Genomic DNA, 23479 nt, shown 5'->3' on the forward strand with positions numbered 1-23479 from the left:
CGACTTATAGTCCGAAAAATACGATATATATATATATGTATATATATATATATATATATATATATATATATATATATATATATTAGGGCTGCAACAACTAATCGATTAAAATCGATTATAAAAATAGTTGCCGATTAATTTAGTCATCGATTCGTTGGATCTATGCTATGCGCATGCGCAGAGGCTTTTAATTTTTAATTTTTAATTTTTTTTAAATAAACCTTTATTTATAAACTGCAACATGTACAAACAGCTGAGAAACAATAATCAAAATAAGTATGGTGCCAGTATGCTGTTTTTCTTCAATAAAATAGTGGAAAGGATAGAAATGTAGTTTGTCTCTTTTATCCGATTATTAATCGATTAATCGAAGTAATAATCGACAGATTAATCGATTATCAAATTAATCGTTAGTTGCAGCCCTAATATATATATATACATACAGTATATATAAATATATATATATATATATATATATATATATATATATATATATATATATATATATATATATATATATATATATATATATATATATATATTTATTTATTTATTATTTATATATATATATATTTATAGTATATATAAATATACAGTATATATATATACACACACACACACACATATATATATATATATATATATATATATATATATATATATATATATATATATATATATATATATACACAGTATATATAAATATACAATATATATATATACATATATACACACACACACAGCCTGGCCCCTGACCAAATTTTTTTTTTAATTGTAATTTTGAAGATTCATCTGAATGTGCATGAACTATTTCTGTTTAAAATAGTTAGAAATGTCACATGTTAAATGTTTAAATATTAACTGTCAGTTTACTGTACTGTGCCAACTGTACTACTATATGAGTACGTATGTTCTATTGTTTCATTGGAAATAAAACAGCAAAGTCCATTTGGCTGTCATCTGTTTTAATTATGAGACACAATTGTGTCAAAGTCATGATTTTTTTTATTTCATGCTTGAAATAAGAAATGATGACTTTAAAAAAGTAGTTTTCTACTTGTGAGTGTTGATGACACAGCTTTGCAACAGTTGATATTCTAGTTTCAAGCATGTTTTACTCAATATAGCTCATCAAATCTCAGCAACAAGCTGTAATATCTTACTGACATCATTTAGGACTTAAAACAAGTAAAACACTCTAACATGAAATCTGCTTAGTGAGAAGAGTGATCTTATCAGACAGAAAATAAGCAAATATCACCCTTATTTGAGATATTTCATCTTACTTAGATTCCACTTTTTTTAGTGTACAAAATGCGAAACAAAAAAAATGATAGATTACAGTATTTTTTCAACTTTGGTTTGTAGAAATGTTAGCGAGCAGGCTACATTTTAATTAATGCTAAATAACTTTCAACGTTTTATGGTTCAGCCCACAGACTTTACTGTTTTCATTGATGGTTGGTTCAAAGCTTCCATTGTAACTTACATTTTCATCCAGACTTGCACCAAAATTGTAGGGTTTCGGTTGTGTAGTTGTAGGGACGGCGTGGCACTTTTGGGAGAGAGCAACCTGAGGGTTCCTGGTTCGATCCCCACCTTCTACCAATCTCGTCACGTTCCGTTGTGTCCTTGAGCAAGACACTTCACCCTTGCTCCTGATGGGTCGGGGTTAGGGCCTTGCACGGCAGCTCCCGCCATCAGTGTGTGAATATGGAAATAGTGTCAAAGTGCTTTGAGTACCTCGAAGGTATTCAAGTAGAACCCATTTCTGCATAATGAGTATTGACTTTGCACGGTCTTCATGTCTTAAAGGCCTACTGAAAGCCACTACTAGCGACCACGCAGTCTGATAGTTTATATATCAATGATGACATCTTAACATTGCAACACATGCCAATACGGCCGGGTTAACTTATAAAGTGACATTTTAAACTTCCCGCCACACTTCCGGTTGAAAAAGCCCTCGAAGGATGACGTATGCGCGTGACGTAGCCCGAGGAACAGAGACATGCCTTCTCCATTGAATACAATACAAAAAAGCTCTGTTTTCATTTCATAACTCCACAGTATTCTGGACATCTGTGTTGGTAAATCTGTTGCAATTTGTTTAATGAACAATGGAGGCTGCAAAGAAGAACGTTGTAGGTGGCTGTAGCAACACAAGGATCACTTACTCGGATAGCAGACGCCTAGCCGATGCTAGCAGACGCCTAGCCGATGCTAGCAGACCCACCGCACGGATGATCGGGTGAAGTCCTTCGTCGCGCCGTCAATCGCTGGAACGCAGGTGAGCACGGGTGTTGCTGAGCAAAGCAGATGAGGGCTGGCTGGCGTAGGTGGAGCGCTAATGTTTTTATCATAGCTCTGTGAGCTCCGGTTGCTAAGTTAGCCTTAGCGTCGTTAGCAACAGCAGGCTGAGATCTATTAACCGTGTAGTTACATGTCCATGGTTTAATAGTATTGTTGATCTTCTGTCTATCCTTCCAGTCAGGGATTTATTTATTTTGTTTCTATCTGCATTTGAGACAGATGCTATCATGTTAGCCCATGCTAAAGATGCTAAAGAGCTTCGTCGATGTATTGTCGCGGAGATACAAGTCACTGTGAATGTCCATTTCGCGTTCTCGACTCTCATTTTCAAGAGGATATAGTATCCCAGGTGGTTTAAAATACAAATCCGTGATCCACAATAGAAAAAGGAGAGAGTGTGGAATCCAATGAGCCAGCTTGTACCTAAGTTACGCTCAGAGCGAAAAAAGATATGTCTTTCACTGCATTCTAGTCCGTCACTCTAACGTTCCTCATCCACGAATCTTTCATCCTCGCTCAAATTAATGGGGTAATCGTCACTTTCTCGGTCCGAATAGCTCTAGCTGCGTTGAAAACAATAGGAAAATATGAGGAGGCGAACAACTGACTACGTCACGCTACTTCCGGTACAGGCAAGGCTTTTTTTTTATCAGAGACCAAAAGTTGCGAACTTTATCGTCGTTGTTCTCTACTAAATCCTTTCAGCAAAAATATGGCAATATCGCAAAATGATCAAGTATGACACAGAGAATGGATCTGCTATCCCCGTTTAAATAAAAACATTTCATTTCAGTAGGCCTTTAAAGACAAAGCAAGCCTCATTTATTGTGTTGCAACTCATGTTTGGAGCTTCAAGAGTATGAATCGCCCGTTTAGTATCTTTTGTTCCTTGGGAAAAGAAGCAGCACATTAGTGTTTTTTTCATGTTCTGATGTCAAGAATTCCGTCCCAGACCGATAAAATGAAGAAGGTTTTCCTTCTGATGTCTGAAGTGTTTCATCAGCCTCTCATTGCAAGCACCAGCAGATGAAGCCAGCTTCTTCTTCACACTACTTCTATTTGCACCACACTACTTCTATTTGCACCACACTACTTCTATTTGCACCACACTACTTCTATGTGCTTACACACTACTTCTATTTGCACCACACTACTTCTATTTGCACCACACTACTTCTATTTGCACCACACTACTTCTATTTGCACCACACTACTTCTATTTGCACCACACTACTTCTATTTGCACCACACTACTTCTATTTGCACCACACTACTTCTATTTGCACCACACTACTTCTATTTGCACCACACTACTTCTATTTGCACCACACTACTTCTATTTGCACCACACTACTTCTATGTGCACCACACTACTTCTATTTGCACCACACTACTTCTATTTGCACCACACTACTTCTATTTGCACCACACTACTTCTATGTGCACCACACTACTTCTATTTGCACCACACTACTTCTATTTGCACCACACTACTTCTATTTGCACCACACTACTTCTATGTGCACCACACTACTTCTATGTGCACCACACTACTTCTATTTGCACCACACTACTTCTATTTGCACCACACTACTTCTATGTGCACCACACTACTTCTATTTGCACCACACTACTTCTATTTGCACCACACTACTTCTATGTGCACCACACTACTTCTATTTGCACCACACTACTTCTATTTGCACCACACTACTTCTATGTGCACCACACTACTTCTATTTGCACCACACTACTTCTATTTGCACCACACTACTTCTATTTGCACCACACTACTTCTATGTGCACCACACTACTTCTATTTGCACCACACTACTTCTATTTGCACCACACTACTTCTATGTGCACCACACTACTTCTATTTGCACCACACTACTTCTATTTGCACCACACTACTTCTATGTGCACCACACTACTTCTATTTGCACCACACTACTTCTATTTGCACCACACTACTTCTATTTGCACCACACTACTTCTATTTGCACCACACTACTTCTATTTGCACCACACTACTTCTATTTGCACCACACTACTTCTATTTGCACCACACTACTTCTATGTGCACCACACTACTTCTATGTGCACCACACTACTTCTATTTGCACCACACTACTTCTATGTGCACCACACTACTTCTATTTGCACCACACTACTTCTATTTGCACCACACTACTTCTATTTGCACCACACTACTTCTATGTGCACCACACTACTTCTATTTGCACCACACTACTTCTATTTGCACCACACTACTTCTATTTGCACCACACTACTTCTATTTGCACCACACTACTTCTATGTGCACCACACTACTTCTATTTGCACCACACTACTTCTATTTGCACCACACTACTTCTATTTGCACCACACTACTTCTATTTGCACCACACTACTTCTATTTGCACCACACTACTTCTATTTGCACCACACTACTTCTATTTGCACCACACTACTTCTATGTGCTTACACACTACTTCTATTTGCACCACACTACTTCTATTTGCACCACACTACTTCTATGTGCACCACACTACTTCTATTTGCACCACACTACTTCTATTTGCACCACACTACTTCTATGTGCACCACACTACTTCTATTTGCACCACACTACTTCTATTTGCACCACACTACTTCTATGTGCTTACACACTACTTCTATTTGCACCACACTACTTCTATTTGCACCACACTACTTCTATTTGCACCACACTACTTCTATGTGCACCACACTACTTCTATTTGCACCACACTACTTCTATTTGCACCACACTACTTCTATTTGCACCACACTACTTCTATTTGCACCACACTACTTCTATTTGCACCACACTACTTCTATTTGCACCACACTACTTCTATGTGCACCACACTACTTCTATTTGCACCACACTACTTCTATTTGCACCACACTACTTCTATTTGCACCACACTACTTCTATTTGCACCACACTACTTCTATTTGCACCACACTACTTCTATTTGCACCACACTACTTCTATTTGCACCACACTACTTCTATGTGCACCACACTACTTCTATTTGCACCACACTACTTCTATTTGCACCACACTACTTCTATTTGCACCACACTACTTCTATTTGCACCACACTACTTCTATTTGCACCACACTACTTCTATTTGCACCACACTACTTCTATGTGCACCACACTACTTCTATTTGCACCACACTACTTCTATTTGCACCACACTACTTCTATTTGCACCACACTACTTCTATTTGCACCACACTACTTCTATTTGCACCACACTACTTCTATTTGCACCACACTACTTCTATGTGCTTACACACTACTTCTATTTGCACCACACTACTTCTATTTGCACCACACTACTTCTATGTGCTTACACACTACTTCTATTTGCACCACACTACTTCTATTTGCACCACACTACTTCTATTTGCACCACACTACTTCTATTTGCACCACACTACTTCTATTTGCACCACACTACTTCTATGTGCTTACACACTACTTCTATTTGCACCACACTACTTCTATTTGCACCACACTACTTCTATTTGCACCACACTACTTCTATTTGCACCACACTACTTCTATTTGCACCACACTACTTCTATTTGCACCACACTACTTCTATTTGCACCACACTACTTCTATTTGCACCACACTACTTCTATTTGCACCACACTACTTCTATGTGCACCACACTACTTCTATGTGCACCACACTACTTCTATTTGCACCACACTACTTCTATTTGCACCACACTACTTCTATTTGCACCACACTACTTCTATTTGCACCACACTACTTCTATGTGCACCACACTACTTCTATTTGCACCACACTACTTCTATTTGCACCACACTACTTCTATTTGCACCACACTACTTCTATTTGCACCACACTACTTCTATTTGCACCACACTACTTCTATTTGCACCACACTACTTCTATTTGCACCACACTACTTCTATTTGCACCACACTACTTCTATTTGCACCACACTACTTCTATTTGCACCACACTACTTCTATGTGCACCACACTACTTCTATTTGCACCACACTACTTCTATTTGCACCACACTACTTCTATTTGCACCACACTACTTCTATGTGCTTACACAAAGTGATTCCCCACATGTTAGCAACTCCACACAGACGATCTTTCATCTTGTTTACTCTCATTTAGACTTTTAGAATATTGTATATTCTTCTGTGCTTCTGCCAACTATTAAATATCTTGGGCTGACATTTTTGGACTTGATCCTCAAATACAGCACCGTGTTATTGCCATACAAGATATGGCCGACGTTTTTGCAGTCGCTGCTCAAAAACAGCACAGTGCTGCTGTTGTACAGGCAATCTTTGGCTACTGCGTTTGCAGGGGATGCTGAAAAACAGCACTGTCACTGTCAGACAATCTTTGGCTAACAGTTTTACAGTAGATGCTAAAAACAGCACTGTTACTGTCAGATAATTTTTGGCTAACATTTTTTCAGTAGATGCTCAAAAACAGCAGTGTTGCTGTCAGACAATTTTTGGCTAACATTTTTACAGTAGGTGCTAAAAACAGCACTGTCACTGTCAGACAATTTTTGGCTAACATTTTTACAGTAGGTGCTAAAAACAGCACTGTTACTGTCAGACAAACTTTGGCTAGCATTTTTACAGTAGACACTCAAAAACAGCACTGTTATTGTCCTACAAACAATCTTTGGCTAGCATTTTTACAGTAGACACTCAAAAACAGCACTGTTATTGTCCTACAAACAATCTTTGGCTAGCATTTTTTAAAGTAGATGCTCAAAAACAGCACAGTGTTACTGTCATACAAACAATCATTGGCTAACATTTTTACAGTAGATGCTCAAAAACAGCACAGTGCTGCTGTTGTACAGACAATCTTTGGCTAATGCGTTTGCAGGAGATGCTGAAAAACAGCACTGTCACTGTCAGACAATCTTTGGCTAACATTTTTACAGTAGATGCTCAAAAACAGCACAGTGTTACAGTCATACAAACAATCTTTGGCCAACATTTTTTCAGTAGATGCTCAAAAACAGCACAGTGCTGCTGTTGTACAGACAATCTTTGGCTAATGCGTTTGCAGGAGATGCTGAAAAACAGCACTGTTACTGTCAGACAATCTTTGGCTAACATTTTTACAGTAGATGCTAAAAACAGCACTGTTACTGTCAGATAATTTTTGGCTAACATTTTTTCAGTAGATGCTCAAAAACAGCAGTGTTGCTGTCAGACAATTTTTGGCTAACATTTTTACAGTAGATGCTAAAAACAGCACTGTTACTGTCAGACAATTTTTGGCTAACATTTTTACAGTAGACACTCAAAAACAACACTGTTATTGTCATACAAACAATCTTTGGCTAGCATTTTTTAAAGTAGATGCTCAAAAACAGCACAGTGTTACTGTCATACAAACAATCATTGGCTAAAATTTTTACAGTAGATGCTCAAAAACCGCACAGTGCTCCTGTCATACAGACAATCTGTGTCTAATTTTATTCCACTAAATGCTCAAAAACATCATTATTATTGTAATACAAACGATCTTTGGCTAGCATTTCTACAGTAGATGCTGAAAAACAGCCCTGTCACTGTCAGACAATCTTTGGCTAACATTTTTACAGTAGATGCTAAAAAACAACACAGTGTTACTGTCATATAAACAATCTTTGGCTAACATTTTTACAGTAGATGCTAAAAAACAACACAGTGTTACTGTCATATAAACAATCTTTGGCTAACATTTTTACAGTAGATGCTAAAAAACAACACGGTGTTACTGTCATATAAACAATCTTTGGCTAACATTTTTACAGTAGATGCTAAAAAAACAACACAGTGTTACTGTCATATAAACAATCTTTGGCTAACATTTTTACAGTAGATGCTAAAAAACAACACGGTGTTACTGTCATATAAACAATCTTTGGCTAACATTTTTACAGTAGATGCTAAAAAAACAACACAGTGTTACTGTCATATAAACAATCTTTGGCTAACATTTTTACAGTAGATGCTAAAAAAAACAACACAGTGTTACTGTCATATAAACAATCTTTGGCTAACATTTTTACAGTAGATGCTAAAAAAACAACACAGCACTGTTACTGTCATATAAACAATCTTTGGCTAACATTTTTACAGTAGATGCTAAAAAAACAACACAGCACTGTTACTGTCATATAAACAATCTTTGGCTAACATTTTTACAGTAGATGCTAAAAAAACAACACAGTGTTACTGTCGTATAAACAATCTTTGGCTAACATTTTTACAGTAGATGCTAAAAACAACAACACAGTGTTACTGTCATATAAACGATCTTTGGCTAACATTTTTACAGTAGATGCTAAAAAACAACACAGTGTTACTGTCATATAAACAATCTTTGGCTAACATTTTTACAGTAGATGCTAAAAAAACAACACAGTGTTACTGTCATATAAACAATCTTTGGCTAACATTTTTACAGTAGATGCTAAAAAAAAGCACATTGTTACAGTCATATAAACAATCTTTGGCTAACATTTTTACAGTAGATGCTAAAAAAACAACACAGTGTTACTGTCATACAAGCAATCTTTGGCTAACATTTTTACAGTAGATGTTTAAAAACAGCACTGTTATTGTCATACAAACAATCTTTGGTTAACATTTTTACAGTAGATGTTTATAAACAGCACTGTTATTGTCATACAAACAATCTTTGGTTAACATTTTTACAGTAGATGCTCAAAAACAGCACTGTTATTGTCATACAAACAATATTTGGTTAACATTTTTACAGTAGATGTTTAAAAACAGCACTGTTATTGTCATACAAACAATCTTTGGTTAACATTTTTACAGTAGATGCTCAAAAACAGCACTGTTATTGTCATACAAACAATCTTTGGTTAACATTTTTACAGTAGATGCTCAAAAACAGCACTGTTATTGTCATACAAACAATCTTTGGTTAACATTTTTACAGTAGATGCTCAAAAACAGCACTGTTATTGTCATACAAGCAATCTTTGGTTAACATTTTTACAGTATATGCTCAAAAACAGCACTGTTATTGTCATACAAACAATCTTTGGTTAACATTTTTACAGTAGATGCTAAAAAAACAGCACATTGTTAGTCATATAAACAATCTTTGGCTAACATTTTTACAGTAGATGCTCAAAAACAACACAGTGTTACTGTCATATAAACAATCTTTGGCTAACATTTTTACAGTAGATGCTCAAAAACAACACAGTGTTACTGTCATATAAACAATCTTTGGCTAACATTTTTACAGTAGATGCTAAAAAAACAACACAGCACTGTTACTGTCATATAAACAATCTTTGGCTAACATTTTTACAGTAGATGCTAAAAAAAACAACACGGTGTTACTGTCATATAAACTATCTTTGGCTAACATTTTTACAGTAGATGCTAAAAAAACAACACAGTGTTACTGTCATACAAACAATCTTTGGCTAACATTTTTACAGTAGATGCTAAAAAAACAGCACATTGTTAGTCATATAAACAATCTTTGGCTAACATTTTTACAGTAGATGCTAAAAAACAACACAGTGTTACTGTCATACAAACAATCTTTGACTAGCATTTTTTACAGTAGACGCTCAAAAACAGCAGTGTTGCTATCATACGGACAATCATTGGCTAACATTTTTACAGTAGATGCTCAAAAACAGCACAGTGTTGCTGTCATGCGGACAATCATTGGCTAACATTTTTACAGTAGATGCTCAAAAACCGCACAGTGCTCCTGTCATACAGACAATCTGTGTCTAATTTGTTTCCACTAAATGCTCAAAAACAGCACAGTGTTACTGTCATACAAACAATCTTTGGCTAACATTTTCACAGTAGACGCTCAAAAACAGCAGTGTTGCTGTCATACAGACAATCAATGGCTAACATTTTTGCAGTGCATGCTCAAAAATAGCCCAATGTTAGCCATACAATCTTTGGCTTGTTTTTTTTTGGAGTAGATACTCAAAAACAGCCGTCGCTGTCATGAATTTGTCTGCAGTTTTTTCCTGTAAATGTAGAAAATAACAGCACTGTTTTTGTTTTTGGCTAACACTTCGGCAGTATCTGCTCAAAAACAGCAGTGTCACTGTTAGACAATCATGGGCTCAAAAGCACAGTATCGGTGTTACTGAGTAACACCAGTGCACAAAGTAAGGTCCAGAGTCTGGTGTGGAGGAACTTGACTGGCCTGCACAGAGTCCTGACCTGGATTTTTTTTTTCTTTTTTTTTTCTTTTCCATAAAGAATTAAAATCATGTGTGCTCACGGACTTACCTGCAGACTGTATTGATCTATATTGACATACACATACACAATATGTATATATAGTGTTTTTATGTTGATTTAATTTAAAAAAAAAATAAAAATTAAAAAAATTAAAAAAAAATTAATTTTTATTTTTTATTTTATTTTTTATTTTTTTTAATTTCTTGTGCGGCCCGGTACCAATCGGTCCGGTACCGGGCCACGGCCCGGTGGTTGGGGACCACTGCCATAGAACACCTTTGGGATGAATTAGAAGGGCGACTGAGAGCCAGGCCTCCTCCACCAACATCAGTGTGTGACCTCACCAATGCACTTTTTTGGAAGAATGCTGGAAAATTCCTATAAACACACTCGGCAACCTTGTGGACAGCCTTCCCAGAAGAGTTGAAGCTGTAATAGCTGCAAAAGGTCATACTGAACCCTATGGGTTAGGAATGGGATGGCACTTTAAGTTCATATGTGAGTCAAGGCAGGTGGCCAAATACTTTTGGTAATATAGTGTGTATATATAGACATATTTACCACGATCTAAAAAAACGTTTGTAAATAGAGGGGTTGTTAAATCGAGGTTCTGCTCTATAGGGGGGAACAAAAGTAGAATATTAAAAACTATTTACAACTTTGCTTTTTTCTATGCATGTTAATTGTAATCCTAGTACATGCTGATTATACAGCAGCTGTGTACACATGCCACAAGAGTCATGTAACACATGAGGAGCCATTGCCTGTGTGATAAGCTCCAGCGCCCATTCTCATCCCCTCCAGCCACCAATGCGCCACACTCTCCGCCCCGGCTCCTAGTCTGTAATCATTGTTAGTTTGCTGGGCTTTGCAGAGGACAAAACAAGCATTCTGCATTCAGCCGTAGACAGCCTGGCGTGCGTTCAAGCCAGGGGAGGAACGGGCCCCCAAAGTTCTGCAATTTCACCCAGTCTGGTGTTGTCCTGCAGTTCCGCTCCAGAAATAGGCAGGTGCCTCCTACAGGGCACGTCGGGAGCACTTTGGGGTTGTGGCCACGTTACGTGCGGGCCTGTTACGGCCCGCACGTTTTCTTTAGTCAGTTTCATGCAGCGCTTGCGATTGGTTAAATGAACGATGCGCACCCTGAACTCCATTGTAAAAATGTCTTTCTACATTTGTTTGTTCTATTTTATTTCATACTTAAATCTACCATGTTCACATTGGTTAGGTTTGTAGTTATGTTACTGTTTTGTTGACATTGTAATTGTCATATTTGAATGATGATAAATGAATGTGTTGTGGCAGATGCAAAGACTTAAGTCAACATGACCATCATTTATTTTAGTCAGTTTCATGCAGCGCTTGCAATTGGTTAAAGGCACGATGCGCACCCTGAACTCCATTGTAAAATGTCTTTCTACATTTGTTTGTTGTATTTTATTTCATACTTAAATCTACCATGTTCACATTGGTTAGGTTTGTAGTTATGTTGCTGTTTTGTTTATACTGTAATTGTCATATTTGAATCATGATAAATTAATGTGTTGTGGCAGATGCAAAGACTTAAGTCAACATGACCATCATTTATTTTAGTCAGTTTCATGCAGCGCTTGCAATTGGTTAAATGCACGATGCGCACCCTGAACTCCATTGTAAAAATGTCTTTCTACATTTGTTTGTTCTATTTTATTTCATACTTAAATCTACCATGTTCACATTGGTTAGGTTTGTAGTTATGTTACTGTTTTGTTTGTATTGTAATTGTCATATTTGAATAATGATAAATGAATGTGTTGTGGCAGTTGCGGCGGTTTGAGGAAACATTGATTGCCGTTCCAAACGTTTTTTTTATGAACAGCCAACATGACAATGCTAAACAGGAAGTGCTTAAAATGTTAAGGTTTTGTAAAAACACTGCAACAAAGTCTAAGTTATTTGTGTTCTTCCTGGTGTTTGCTGCTAGAAATAGGCAGGTGCCTCCAGCCGTCCTCTCCTGGTTGCTGCCGCTTCAGAGGGCACGTCAGGAGTACTTTGGGGTTGTGGCCACGTTACGTGCGGGCCGTATTAGGCCCGCACGTTTTCTTTAGTCAGTTTCATGCAGCGCTTGCAATTGGTTAAATGAACGATGCGCAACCTGAACTCCATTGTAAAAATGTCTTTCTACATTTGTTTGTTCTATTTTATTTCATACTTAAATCCACCATGTTCACATTGGTTAGGTTTGTAGTTATGTTACTGTTTTGTTTATACTGTAATTGTCATATTTGAATGATGATAAATGAATGTGTTGTGGCAGATGCAAAGACTTAAGTCAACATGACCGTCATTTATTTTAGTCAGTTTCATGCAGCGCTTGCAATTGGTTAAATGCGCGATGCGCACCCTGAACTCCATTGTAAAATGTCTTTCTACATTTGTTTGTTCTATTTTATTTCATACCTAAATCTACCATGTTCACATTGGTTAGGTTTGTAGTTATGTTACTGTTTTGTTTATATTGTAATTGACATATTTGAATGATGATAAATGAATGTGTTGTGGCAGTTTGAGGAAACATTGATTGCCGTTCCAAACGTTTTTTTTATGAACAGCCAACATGACAATGCTAAACAGGAAGGGCTTAAAATGTCATGGTTTTGTAAAAACACTGCTTCTTCCTGGTGTTTGCTGCTAGAAATAGGCAGGTGCCTCCAGCCGTCCTCTCCTGGTCGCTGCCGCTTCAGAGGGCACGTCGGGAGCACTTTGGGGTTGTGGCCACGTTACGTGCGGGCCTGATACGGCCCGCACGTTTTCTTTAGTCAGTTTCATGCAGCGCTTGCAATTGGTTAAATAAACGATGCGCACCCTGAACTCCATTGTAAAAATGTCTTTCTACATTTGTTTGTTCTATTTTATTTCATACTTAAATCTACCATGTTCACATTGGTTAGGTTTGTAGTTATGTTACTGTTTTGTTTATACTGTAATTGTCATATTTGAATGATGATAAATGAATGTGTTGTGGCAGATGCAAAGACTTAAGTCAACATGACCGTCATTTATTTTAGTCAGTTTCATGCAGCGCTTGCAATTGGTTAAATGCACGATGCGCACCCTGAACTCCATTGTAAAATGTCTTTCTGCATTTGTTTGTTCCATTTTATGTCATACTTAAATCCACCATGTTCACATTGGTTAGGTTTGTAGTTATGTAACTGTTTTGTTTATATTGTAATTGACATATTTGAATGATGATAAATGAATGTGTTGTGGCAGTTTGAGGAAACATTGATTGCCGTTCCAAACGTTTTTTTTATGAACAGCCAACATGACGATGCTAAACAGGAAGGGCTTAAAATGTCATGGTTTTGTAAAAACACTGCTTCTTCCTGGTGTTTGCTGCTAGAAATAGGCAGGTGCCTCCAGCCGTCCTCTCCTGGTCGCTGCCGCTTCAGAGGGCACGTCGGGAGCGGTTTGGGGTTGCGGCCACATTAATACGAGAAGGCGGCATGTCTCCGAGGTGGCGCATGTCACGCGTGTCCCAAAAAAACCCCGAGCTTACATAAGCTGCAAAGAAGACGTAGCACCATGGTTTCAGTACAATCCAGATGTGCAGGACCACCTGTTGCTGTCTTTTTTTATTATTATTATTATTATTATTATTATTAAATTTTTTTTAAATGTGACCATGTGCTAAAGCAGGGGTCACCAACCTTTTTGAAAGCAAGAGCTACTTCTTGGGTAGTGATTAATGCGAAGGGCTACCAATTTGATACACACTTTAAAAAATTGCCAGAAATAGCCAATTTGCTCAATTTACCTTTAACTCTATGTTATTATTAATAATTAATGATATTTACACTTAATTGAACGGTTTAAAAGAGGAGAAAACACGAAAAAAATGACAATTAAATTTTGAAACATAGTTTATCTTCAATTTCGACTCTTTAAAATTCCAAATTCAACCAAAAAAAAGAGAAAAACTAGCTAATTCGAATCTTTTTGAAAAAATTTAAAAAATAATTTATGGAACATCATTAGTAATTTTTCCTGATTAAGATTAATTTTAGAATTTTGATGACATGTTTTAAATAGGTTAAAATCCAATCTGCACTTTGTTAGAATATATAACAAATTGGACCAAGCTATATTTCTAACAAAGACAAATCATTATTTCTTCTAGATTTTCCAGAACAAAAATTTTAAAAGAAATTCAAAAGAGTTTGAAAAAAGATTTAAATTTGATCCTGCAGATTTTCTAGATTTGCCAGAATCATTTTTTTGAATTTTAATCATAATACGTTTGAAGAAATATTTCACAAATATTCTTTGTCGAAAAAACAGAAGCTAAAATGAAGAATCAAATGAAAATGTATTTATTATTCTTTACAGTAAAAAAAAAAAATTTACTTGAACATTGATTTAAATTGTCAGGAAAGAAGAGGAAGGAATTTAAAAGGTAAAAAGGTATATGTGTTTAAAAATCCTAAAATCATTTTTAAGGTTGTATTTTTTCTCTAAAATTGTCTTTCTGAAAGTTATAAGAAGAAAAGTAAAAAAAATAATGAAATTATTTAAACAAGTGAAGACCAAGTCTTTAAAATATTTTCTTGGATTTTCAAATTCTATTTGAGTTTTGTCTCTCTTAGAATTAAAAATGTCGGGCAAAGCGAGACCAGCTTGCTAGTAAATAAATACAATTTAAAAAATAGAGGCGGCTCACTGGTAAGTGCTGCTATTTGAGCTATTTTTACAACAGGCCAGCGGGCTACTCATCTGGGGCCGTACTTATCAAGCTTCTTAGAATTACTCCTAAGAAGTCTGCTAAGAGTTGACTTAAGAGTAAATAAATTCTTCGCTGAAAGCTGCACTTAAAAGTTAGTTATCAAGCGTCTTACTCACACTTTCAGCGAAGTGTAGGACTGAATCTTAAGTGTCACACTCAGAGCTGAATTACGACATTACTATGTGCCGTAAACGGAATTTTAGGTGACGTCATTTCTGTGTCCATAGAAATGACCAATCACGGAATGGAATCCGTTGTCTAAGAATAAAGAAATATCTTGGAAATATTTAAGTGGACAATGGGAGTGTATATTTTGACAATAAACTACAAAATAATACAAAACAAACTAGTCCCCGCCGGCACTCACGCTACCGCTCCCTCTCTTCTCTCGCCCACACACTCACTGACGTCACTCACCTCACGGCCACACACATACGCTACTGTCATAACATTTTCTTTCCAATTCATTAATTAGGCAACTAATTTGAAACTGGTGTGGGTGGCTCTATATATACTAGCCCACTGCAGACACATGCAGAAATCAACAAGGAATCGAAAAGTATTAAATCTGTGACAAAAATAATATCCGCTCTGTCTAAACGATACCGTTTGATCAGCTGCTCGTCATCAAAAAAACCAAACATTGTTCCGTTCCCTGAACGTTCGCGCACGTCTCTCTCGCCTCAGTGCCATCCCCTGCTGGCAACTCCTAACCACTTAAGACACCTCTGAAGGTCTCTTAAATATCGTGGAGAGTAGGAGTGATTCTTAGACTTAAGAACGTTGATAAAAAGCTTTTATTCTTAAGTTTGAGAGTAGGACTACATTTCGCAAATTCTCAGGACTTAAGTGTAAAATGGCACTCTAAGAAGCTTGATAAGTACGGCCCCTGGTCCTTACGGGCTACCTGGTGCCCGCGGGCACCCCATTGGTGACCCCTGTGCTAAAGTCATCCCAATATTGTTGTTGCAGGAGCAAGTGCATTACAAGCAGTTGTAAATATATGTGTGCAACATATTGCATGGATGGAGCCGAGCACGTCCAGTCAGTAAATTGACTGAAGTGCCTTCTCACTTCTTGTGTGGATTATTATTATATTTTTCTCCTTAGTGTGTTTCATCGCCCGCTCAAAGCAGTATCGCTCCAGTATGATTGCCTAAAAGCTGTTTCCATGGCGATCTGCCACAAACAAGCTGCTATTTTTTTTTTTTCCCAATGTAGAAGCGTGCGAAAATTATACTCACCAATTTTCCTTTTTTTTTTTTTTTTGCAGAGCTGGACGGGGCCCGAGAAGCTGCTGGCGCTGGACGAGCTGATTGACAGCTGCGAGCCCACGCAGGTCAAGCATATGATGCAGGTCATCGAGCCGCAGTTCCAGCGCGACTTCATCTCCCTGCTGCCCAAAGAGGTGACGAGCCCGTTTCCATTCCTGACTTTGCCTCTTCCTTTCTTTTACTATACTCCTCTTTTCTTTTCTTTTTTTTGTGAGACGTTGAGCTCTTGAATGGAAAATACCTGACACGTCTCTCTCGCTCTAATCCGGCCGCAGCCCTCCCTCGCTTCATTCACACTGATGCTTGTTAAACAGCTGACTCCATTGTAGCCCATCACACGCTTAAGCAGTACCCTTTTCCTGTTGTAAACAGCAGCAACATACCCTATATATACACTATAACCACATATAAATATATATATACACTATAACCACATATAAATATATATATACACTATAACCACATATAAATATATATATACACTATAACCACATATAAATATATATACACTATAACCACATATAAATATATATATACACTATAACCACATATAAATATATATATACACTATAACCACATATAAATATATATATACACTATAACCACATATAAATATATATATACACTATAACCACATATAAATATATATATACACTATAACCACATATAAATATATATATATACACTATAACCACATATAAATATATATACACACTATAACCACGTATAAATATATATACACTATAACCACATATAAATATATATATACACTATAACCACATATAAATATATATATACACTATAACCACATATAAATATATATATACACTATAACCACATATAAATATATATATACACTATAACCACATATAAATATACATACAGTATAACCACATATATATATATATATATATATATATATATATATATATATATATATATATATATATATATATATATATATATATATATATATATATATATATATATATATATATATATATATATATATATATATATGCTATAACCACATATAAATATGTATATATACACTATAACCATATATATATATATATATATATATATATATATATATATATATATATATATATATATATATATATTAGGGCTGCAACAACTAATCGATTACATCGATTAAAATCGATTATAAAAATAGTTGCCGATTAATTTAGTCATTGATTCGTTGGATCTATGCTATGCGCATGCGCAGAGGCTTTTTAAAAATAAAAATAATTTTTTTTTATTTTTTTTATTTTTATTTTTTTTAAATACACCTTTATTTATAAACTGCAACATGTACAAACAGCTGAGAAACAATAATCAAAATAAGTATGGTGCCAGTATGCTGTTTTTTTTCCAATAAAATACTGGAAAGGATAGAAATGTAGTTTGTCTCTTTTATCCGATTATTAATCGATTAATCGAAGTAATAATCGACAGATTAATCGATTATCAAATTAATCGTTAGTTGCAGCCCTTATATATATATATATATATATATATATATATATATATATATATATATATATATATATACACACACACTGTAACCACATATAAATATACATACACTATAACCACATATACTGTATGTATATATATATATATATATATATATATATATATATATATATACATATATATATATATACATATCAATTTAGGTTCAGATCAGGTAGATGTTGAGCTGAGCCATGATTTTATGGCAGTTTTAAAATTTAGTAGGGAAGTTAGAATTTTAAGGAAACCAGACTGTTAGGAAAATTGAAGATACAGTCGATAAATTGATCATAAACTTTCTCAAGGACGCTTTATCAAACCAAACCGTAGCGCCTGGTGGAAATGTCTAAGTTCTGTACGGTGGTACACTATGGACCGGTCACTCTGGCGCATGGTGCTTAAAAAGAAGGCTGATCTCTGCTGTCAATCACATAGTGATGGTGACATCATAGCACAATGTACACCACCATAGAATGTGGCTGTAGACAATGTCTACCTTCAGGTGGTCTTTCCTCTTTGGTACAATAAGTGGTTGGTAGAAAGTGGTGTGTATCCCCACAGATGGGTGCCAATAACAGGTATAATCTGGAACACTCTGTCCAAGTTACCAGACTATTGGTAAAAAGTGGTGTGTATCCCCACAGATGGGTGCCAAAAACAGGTATAATCTGGAACACTCTGTCCAAGTTACCAGACTATTGGTAAAAAGTGGTGTGTATCCCCACAGATGGGTGCCAATAACAGATATAATCTGGAACACTCTGTCCAAGTTACCAGACTATTGGTAAAAAGTGGTGTGTATCCCCACAGATGGGTGCCAATAACAGATATAATCTGGAACACTCTGTCCAAGTTACCAGACTATTGGTAAAAAGTGGTGTGTATCCCCACAGATGGGTGCCAATAACAGATATAATCTGGAACACTGTCCAAGTTACCAGACTATTGGTAAAAAGTGGTGTGTATCCCCACAGATGGGTGCCAATAACAGATATAATCTGGAACACTCTGTCCAAGTTACCAGACTACTGGTAAAAAGTGGTGTGTATCCCCACAGATGGGTGCCAATAACAGATATAATCTGGAACACTCTGTCCAAATTACCAGACTATTGGTAAAAAGTGGTGTGTATCCCCACAGATGGGTGCCAATAACAGATATAATCTGGAACACTGTCCAAGTTACCAGACTATTGGTAAAAAGTGGTGTGTATCCCCACAGATGGGTGCCAATAACAGATATAATCTGGAACACTCTGTCCAAGTTACCAGACTACTGGTAAAAAGTGGTGTGTATCCCCACAGATGGGTGCCAATAACAGATATAATCTGGAACACTCTGTCCAAATTACCAGACTATTGGTAAAAAGTGGTGTGTATCCCCACAGATGGGTGCCAATAACAGGTATACTCTGGAACACTCTGTCCAAGTTACCAGACTATTGGTAAAAAGTGGTGTGTATCCCCACAGATGGGTGCCAATAACAGGTATAATCTGGAACACTCTGTCCAAGTTACCAGACTATGTGTCTACTCCTTTTAAAGTAGTCTTCAGTTTTAGTTGAAACTGGATCTAATCGTGACCAAATGTACCTCACGAGACCACATTTTTGAATTTGTCCCACCGTGTGTGGCGGCGGTGGGACATTTTGATTCTCAGATTGTTGTATTACTGTAGTGAAAGGTCAATTTCCCCCAGCGAGAGTCGAGAGCGCCCTCACACACCTCCAATGGAGTGGAGAGCGCCCTCACACACCTCCAATGGAGTGGAGAGCGCCCTCACACACCTCCAATGGAGTGGAGAGCGCCCTCACACACCTCCAATGGAGTGGAGAGCGCCCTCACACACCTCCAAAGGAGTGGAGAGCGCCCTCACACACCTCCAAAGGAGTCGAGAGCGCCCTCACACACCTCCAATGGAGTCGAGAGCGCCCTCACACACCTCCAATGGAGTCGAGAGCGCCCTCACACACCTCCAATGGAGTCGAGAGCGCCCTCACACACCTCCAAAGGAGTCGAGAGCGCCCTCACACACCTCCAATGGAGTCGAGAGCGCCCTCACACACCTCCAAAGGAGTCGAGAGCGCCCTCACACACCTCCAATGGAGTCGAGAGCGCCCTCACACACCTCCAAAGGAGTCGAGAGCGCCCTCACACACCTCCAATGGAGTCGAGAGCGCCCTCACACACCTCCAATGGAGTCGAGAGCGCCCTCACACACCTCCAAAGGAGTCGAGAGCGCCCTCACACACCTCCAATGGAGTGGAGAGCGCCCTCACACACCTCCAATGGAGTCGAGAGCGCCCTCACACACCTCCAATGGAGTCGAGAGCGCCCTCACACACCTCCAATGGAGTGGAGAGCGCCCTCACACACCTCCAAAGGAGTGGAGAGCGCCCTCACACACCTCCAATGGAGTGGAGAGCGCCCTCACACACCTCCAAAGGAGTGGAGAGCGCCCTCACACACCTCCAAAGGAGTGGAGAGCGCCCTCACACACCTCCAAAGGAGTGGAGAGCGCCCTCACACACCTCCAAAGGAGTGGAGAGCGCCCTCACACACCTCCAAAGGAGTGGAGAGCGCCCTCACACACCTCCAATGGAGTGGAGAGCGCCCTCACACACCTCCAATGGAGTGGAGAGCGCCCTCACACACCTCCAAAGGAGTGGAGAGCGCCCTCACACACCTCCAATGGAGTGGAGAGCGCCCTCACACACCTCCAAAGGAGTGGAGAGCGCCCTCACACACCTCCAAAGGAGTGGAGAGCGCCCTCACACACCTCCAAAGGAGTGGAGAGCGCCCTCACACACCTCCAAAGGAGTGGAGAGCGCCCTCACACACCTCCAAAGGAGTGGAGAGCGCCCTCACACACCTCCAATGGAGTGGAGAGCGCCCTCACACACCTCCAATGGAGTGGAGAGCGCCCTCACACACCTCCAAAGGAGTCGAGAGCGCCCTCACACACCTCCAAAGGAGTCGAGAGCGCCCTCACACACCTCCAAAGGAGTCGAGAGCGCCCTCACACACCTCCAAAGGAGTCGAGAGCGCCCTCACACACCTCCAAAGGAGTGGAGAGCGCCCTCACACACCTCCAAAGGAGTGGAGAGCGCCCTCACACACCTCCAAAGGAGTCGAGAGCGCCCTCACACACCTCCAAAGGAGTGGAGAGCGCCCTCACACACCTCCAATGGAGTGGAGAGCGCCCTCACACACCTCCAATGGAGTGGAGAGCGCCCTCACACACCTCCAAAGGAGTCGAGAGCGCCCTCACACACCTCCAAAGGAGTGGAGAGCGCCCTCACACACCTCCAAAGGAGTGGAGAGCGCCCTCACACACCTCCAAAGGAGTGGAGAGCGCCCTCACACACCTCCAAAGGAGTGGAGAGCGCCCTCACACACCTCCAATGGAGTGGAGAGCGCCCTCACACACCTCCAATGGAGTGGAGAGCGCCCTCACACACCTCCAAAGGAGTCGAGAGCGCCCTCACACACCTCCAAAGGAGTCGAGAGCGCCCTCACACACCTCCAAAGGAGTCGAGAGCGCCCTCACACACCTCCAAAGGAGTCGAGAGCGCCCTCACACACCTCCAAAGGAGTGGAGAGCGCCCTCACACACCTCCAAAGGAGTGGAGAGCGCCCTCACACACCTCCAAAGGAGTCGAGAGCGCCCTCACACACCTCCAATGGAGTCGAGAGCGCCCTCACACACCTCCAAAGGAGTGGAGAGCGCCCTCACACACCTCCAAAGGAGTGGAGAGCGCCCTCACACACCTCCAAAGGAGTCGAGAGCGCCCTCACACACCTCCAAAGGAGTCGAGAGCGCCCTCACACACCTCCAAAGGAGTGGAGAGCGCCCTCACACACCTCCAATGGAGTGGAGAGCGCCCTCACACACCTCCAAAGGAGTCGAGAGCGCCCTCACACACCTCCAAAGGAGTGGAGAGCGCCCTCACACACCTCCAAAGGAGTGGAGAGCGCCCTCACACACCTCCAAAGGAGTGGAGAGCGCCCTCACACACCTCCAAAGGAGTCGAGAGCGCCCTCACACACCTCCAAAGGAGTCGAGAGCGCCCTCACACACCTCCAATGGAGTCGAGAGCGCCCTCACACACCTCCAATGGAGTCGAGAGCGCCCTCACACACCTCCAATGGAGTCGAGAGCGCCCTCACACACCTCCAAAGGAGTCGAGAGCGCCCTCACACACCTCCAATGGAGTCGAGAGCGCCCTCACACACCTCCAAAGGAGTCGAGAGCGCCCTCACACACCTCCAATGGAGTCGAGAGCGCCCTCACACACCTCCAAAGGAGTCGAGAGCGCCCTCACACACCTCCAATGGAGTCGAGAGCGCCCTCACACACCTCCAATGGAGTCGAGAGCGCCCTCACACAACTCCAATGGAGTCGAGAGCGCCCTCACACACCTCCAAAGGAGTCGAGAGCGCCCTCACACACCTCCAAAGGAGTGGAGAGCGCCCTCACACACCTCCAAAGGAGTCGAGAGCGCCCTCACACACCTCCAATGGAGTGGAGAGCGCCCTCACACACCTCCAATGGAGTCGAGAGCGCCCTCACACACCTCCAATGGAGTCGAGAGCGCCCTCACACACCTCCAATGGAGTGGAGAGCGCCCTCACACACCTCCAATGGAGTCGAGAGCGCCCTCACACACCTCCAATGGAGTCGAGAGCGCCCTCACACACCTCCAATGGAGTGGAGAGCGCCCTCACACACCTCCAAAGGAGTGGAGAGCGCCCTCACACACCTCCAATGGAGTGGAGAGCGCCCTCACACACCTCCAAAGGAGTCGAGAGCGCCCTCACACACCTCCAAAGGAGTGGAGAGCGCCCTCACACACCTCCAAAGGAGTGGAGAGCGCCCTCACACACCTCCAAAGGAGTGGAGAGCGCCCTCACACACCTCCAAAGGAGTGGAGAGCGCCCTCACACACCTCCAATGGAGTGGAGAGCGCCCTCACACACCTCCAATGGAGTGGAGAGCGCCCTCACACACCTCCAAAGGAGTGGAGAGCGCCCTCACACACCTCCAATGGAGTGGAGAGCGCCCTCACACACCTCCAAAGGAGTGGAGAGCGCCCTCACACACCTCCAAAGGAGTGGAGAGCGCCCTCACACACCTCCAAAGGAGTGGAGAGCGCCCTCACACACCTCCAAAGGAGTGGAGAGCGCCCTCACACACCTCCAAAGGAGTGGAGAGCGCCCTCACACACCTCCAATGGAGTGGAGAGCGCCCTCACACACCTCCAATGGAGTGGAGAGCGCCCTCACACACCTCCAAAGGAGTCGAG

At 40.2% G+C, this 23479-nt stretch overlaps 1 protein-coding gene across 1 annotated transcript in view; it reads left to right on the top strand.

The window, feature by feature from the left end:
• fbxw7 (F-box and WD repeat domain containing 7) overlaps positions 1-23479 on the top strand; it is a 116328-nt gene that overhangs the window by 39348 nt on the left and 53501 nt on the right. Inside the window, exon 4 of the mRNA XM_062033444.1 lies at positions 16653-16787. Coding sequence (XP_061889428.1) covers positions 16653-16787 — 135 coding nt within the window. The remainder of the gene's footprint in view (positions 1-16652; positions 16788-23479) is intronic.

This window comes from Entelurus aequoreus, linkage group LG22 (genome assembly GCF_033978785.1).
Source record: "Entelurus aequoreus isolate RoL-2023_Sb linkage group LG22, RoL_Eaeq_v1.1, whole genome shotgun sequence".
In the NCBI taxonomy this organism is placed as follows: domain Eukaryota; kingdom Metazoa; phylum Chordata; class Actinopteri; order Syngnathiformes; family Syngnathidae; genus Entelurus; species Entelurus aequoreus.